Source organism: Fistularia commersonii, chromosome 19 (genome assembly GCF_037954325.1).
Source record: "Fistularia commersonii isolate RoL2024-O1a breed Wild chromosome 19, RoL_Fcom_v1.0, whole genome shotgun sequence".
Taxonomy (NCBI): Eukaryota; Metazoa; Chordata; class Actinopteri; order Syngnathiformes; family Fistulariidae; genus Fistularia; species Fistularia commersonii.
In genome coordinates, this window is record NC_141302.1 from 240001 (window position 1) to 242500 (window position 2500).

Genomic DNA, 2500 nt, shown 5'->3' on the forward strand with positions numbered 1-2500 from the left:
GGTGAGAACGGGACCGCGCTTCGATGGGCGTCGCCGCGGAACGGGCGGCCTCCGTTTCCGTGGTAACCACCGCGATCCCTCCTCAGGTGTCACGTGTGCGGCTTCGAAACGGAGGGGCGGAGCCTCTTCCAGAGTCACATGTCCGAGCACCGTCAGCGGGAGCGCGGCGCCTTCTCGCTGCACTGCTGCGCCTGCGACCACGCCACCAACCAGGAGGCGGCCATGAGGGCGCACGCCGACACCCACGCCCAGGGTGACGCCGCCGCCCGGTGAGTCCACCGCCGTCGCTGCCTGGCGACCGTCCTGCGGGGGACGCCGGGACGGCGTTCCCTCAGCTTGGGGTCAAAGGTCACAAACATCCGAACCAGCGTTCACGTCAGAAGAAGACCAGGGTCTGTTCTGGAATGATAATAATAATAAAAATATTAGAAGGTGATCATCATGTTGATAACAATAACAATAATAATGAGGATGATGATAATTCTTATTCTGATAATAAGAGGTCTGGGTGTTCAGCTCCTGCGGCACCTCCTGCCTCCACTAGGGGGCCGTCGCCCCCACGGACACAGGAGGGGACCTAGTTTCGCAGGAGGTGAAGGTCACCGTGACCTTCAAACAGGAAGTTCATGCCCCTTCCATCAGTCGACGGCCGGTCGGCAGGCCGACGGACGGGCCGATGGCGGGCCGGGCCCGTGTGACCATCTGTGATGATGTCATGAAGTTTGGGAGCTCCTGCAGAGACCTGGGCTGGCTGACACGTGCGTGCGTGTGTGTGTGTGTGTTGAACCTATCCCTCCTCAGATGCCCCGTCACCCCCCCCTCCCGCCGTCGCCGGCAGGGCTCCGACAGTTGCCACGGCAACCCAGCAGGCCACGAGCACCTCGGAGCATCGCTGCCGCATCTGCCAGAGGTCGTTTCCAGGGCAACAGGAGCTGCTGGTTCACTTCCAGGGTCATCGCCAAGGCAACCAGTACCGGTGCGAGCGCTGCGGCCACCTGACGCGCACGGCCAACAAGCTGGTGGAGCACGTGCGCGTGCACACCGGCGAGCGTCCGTTCACCTGCGACCTCTGCCCCTACAGCGCCAAGAGGCGGGACAGTCTGCGGCTGCACTGCAAGGTGAAGCACGCGGCGCTGGGCGGGGGCGGGCCGGCGGCTCGCACGCCCGGCGCCGTGCACACCCACCGCTCCTACGCGCACGCCGACGGCCAGCGCTCCAACAAACACGTGCAGCGGCTGCACACGAACACGCACGCCCTCCCGCCGCTGCATCCCTCGCTCTCGGAGCTGTCGCCGCTCGTCCCCATCACCACGCTGCTGGCGCTTCGGCCGCCATCGCAGTCGTCGTCCTCGTCCTCCTGCTCTTTACCCTCCCCTCCCTCCAAACAGTCCTTCCTCAGTTACCTGGGTCTCACCACTTCTTTTTAGGTCCTCTTCCCTCCTCACCACCCTCCCTCTCTTTCCTCCCTCCGTCCTCTGGACCGACGGATGGAAGCTTCTCCCCGTTGTTCATCTTGCTCGCTCTGCCTGCTCCTGCTGCTCGTCCTCCTCCGCCGCCGCCTGTCCTGCTTCAGGAGCTGCCGTGATCTTCATCATGTGACCGCAGTCGGAGCCTCGAACTTCGTCGTCTTTGTCGTTCCGAGACGGACGACCTGATTGACGGACTGTTTATTATGGGATGGCGGGGCAGCGGTGGCTCGGTCACCTCCCGTCCCGGGTTCTGTCTGAGGAGCGTTCGTGTTCTCGCCATACCTGCGCGTGTTCGGGGTCATCTTCCCCAGTGATTGACAGGTGAGCCCCTCTGGCTCCGCCCCCTGACCCTCTGAGGAGGTCGTTTGGGGGGGGGGGGTTCTGGAGGACAGCGCCTCTGTGAGGGTTTCAACCACCTCCAGAAGAAGCGGGTTCTGGACAGCGGGCCGAACCACATCCTCCCCACAGGCTTTTGGTGATGACATCACTTCCTGTCCGGACGGAGAGAAAAACATTGGGCAGGTTCTGCGAGGAGGGCCTCAGAATCCCCGTCCTCCCGCTCCTTTGTTTCCTTCATCTCCATCACCTCTGATGTGCAACTGGCTGAAGGCTTCTCGCGCGGGTCAGGAGGTCACGGCACACGCCATGGAGACGCCTCCGTCCCTGGACTCGGACCCTCCTGGGACAGAAGGTGCTTCCTCCTGGAGGACGCCATCTCCGCGCCGCAGGGACGAAGACGCCGAGGGACACGGAAGGTTCCCCGTGAAGGCAGGACGTGTCCTTCTGTGCTCCTCCGCTTGTTTCTGTTGCCGCCGCCGCCGCCATGATCAATAAAGTTTTGATTCCGCGTGGCTCGACCGTCCCGTCACTGAACGTCGGCCGCCGCCCCTCACGAGAGTCCAGAGAGAGACCGGGATGAAGGTCAGGCTCGGCGGACGAGTGGGAGGATGAGTGTCGAACGCCGCGAGCGCCCCCCCCGCCCGCTGGTTGCCACGGTTACCTGGCATGTTGTAGGTCTCCATGGCGGCAGA

General features: G+C 63.5%; 1 protein-coding gene across 1 annotated transcript in view; it reads left to right on the top strand.

The window, feature by feature from the left end:
- Positions 1–1555, top strand: part of LOC147223150 (uncharacterized) — a 5116-nt gene extending 3561 nt beyond the window's left edge. The window contains 4 exon segments of the mRNA XM_086165497.1: position 1; positions 87–269; positions 802–820; positions 822–1555. The exon segment at position 1 is cut by the window's left edge and continues 54 nt beyond it. Of these exon segments, the coding sequence (XP_086021623.1) occupies position 1; positions 87–269; positions 802–820; positions 822–1427 (809 nt within the window). The 3' untranslated portion in view covers positions 1428–1555.
- The last annotated feature ends 945 nt before the right edge of the window (positions 1556–2500 follow it).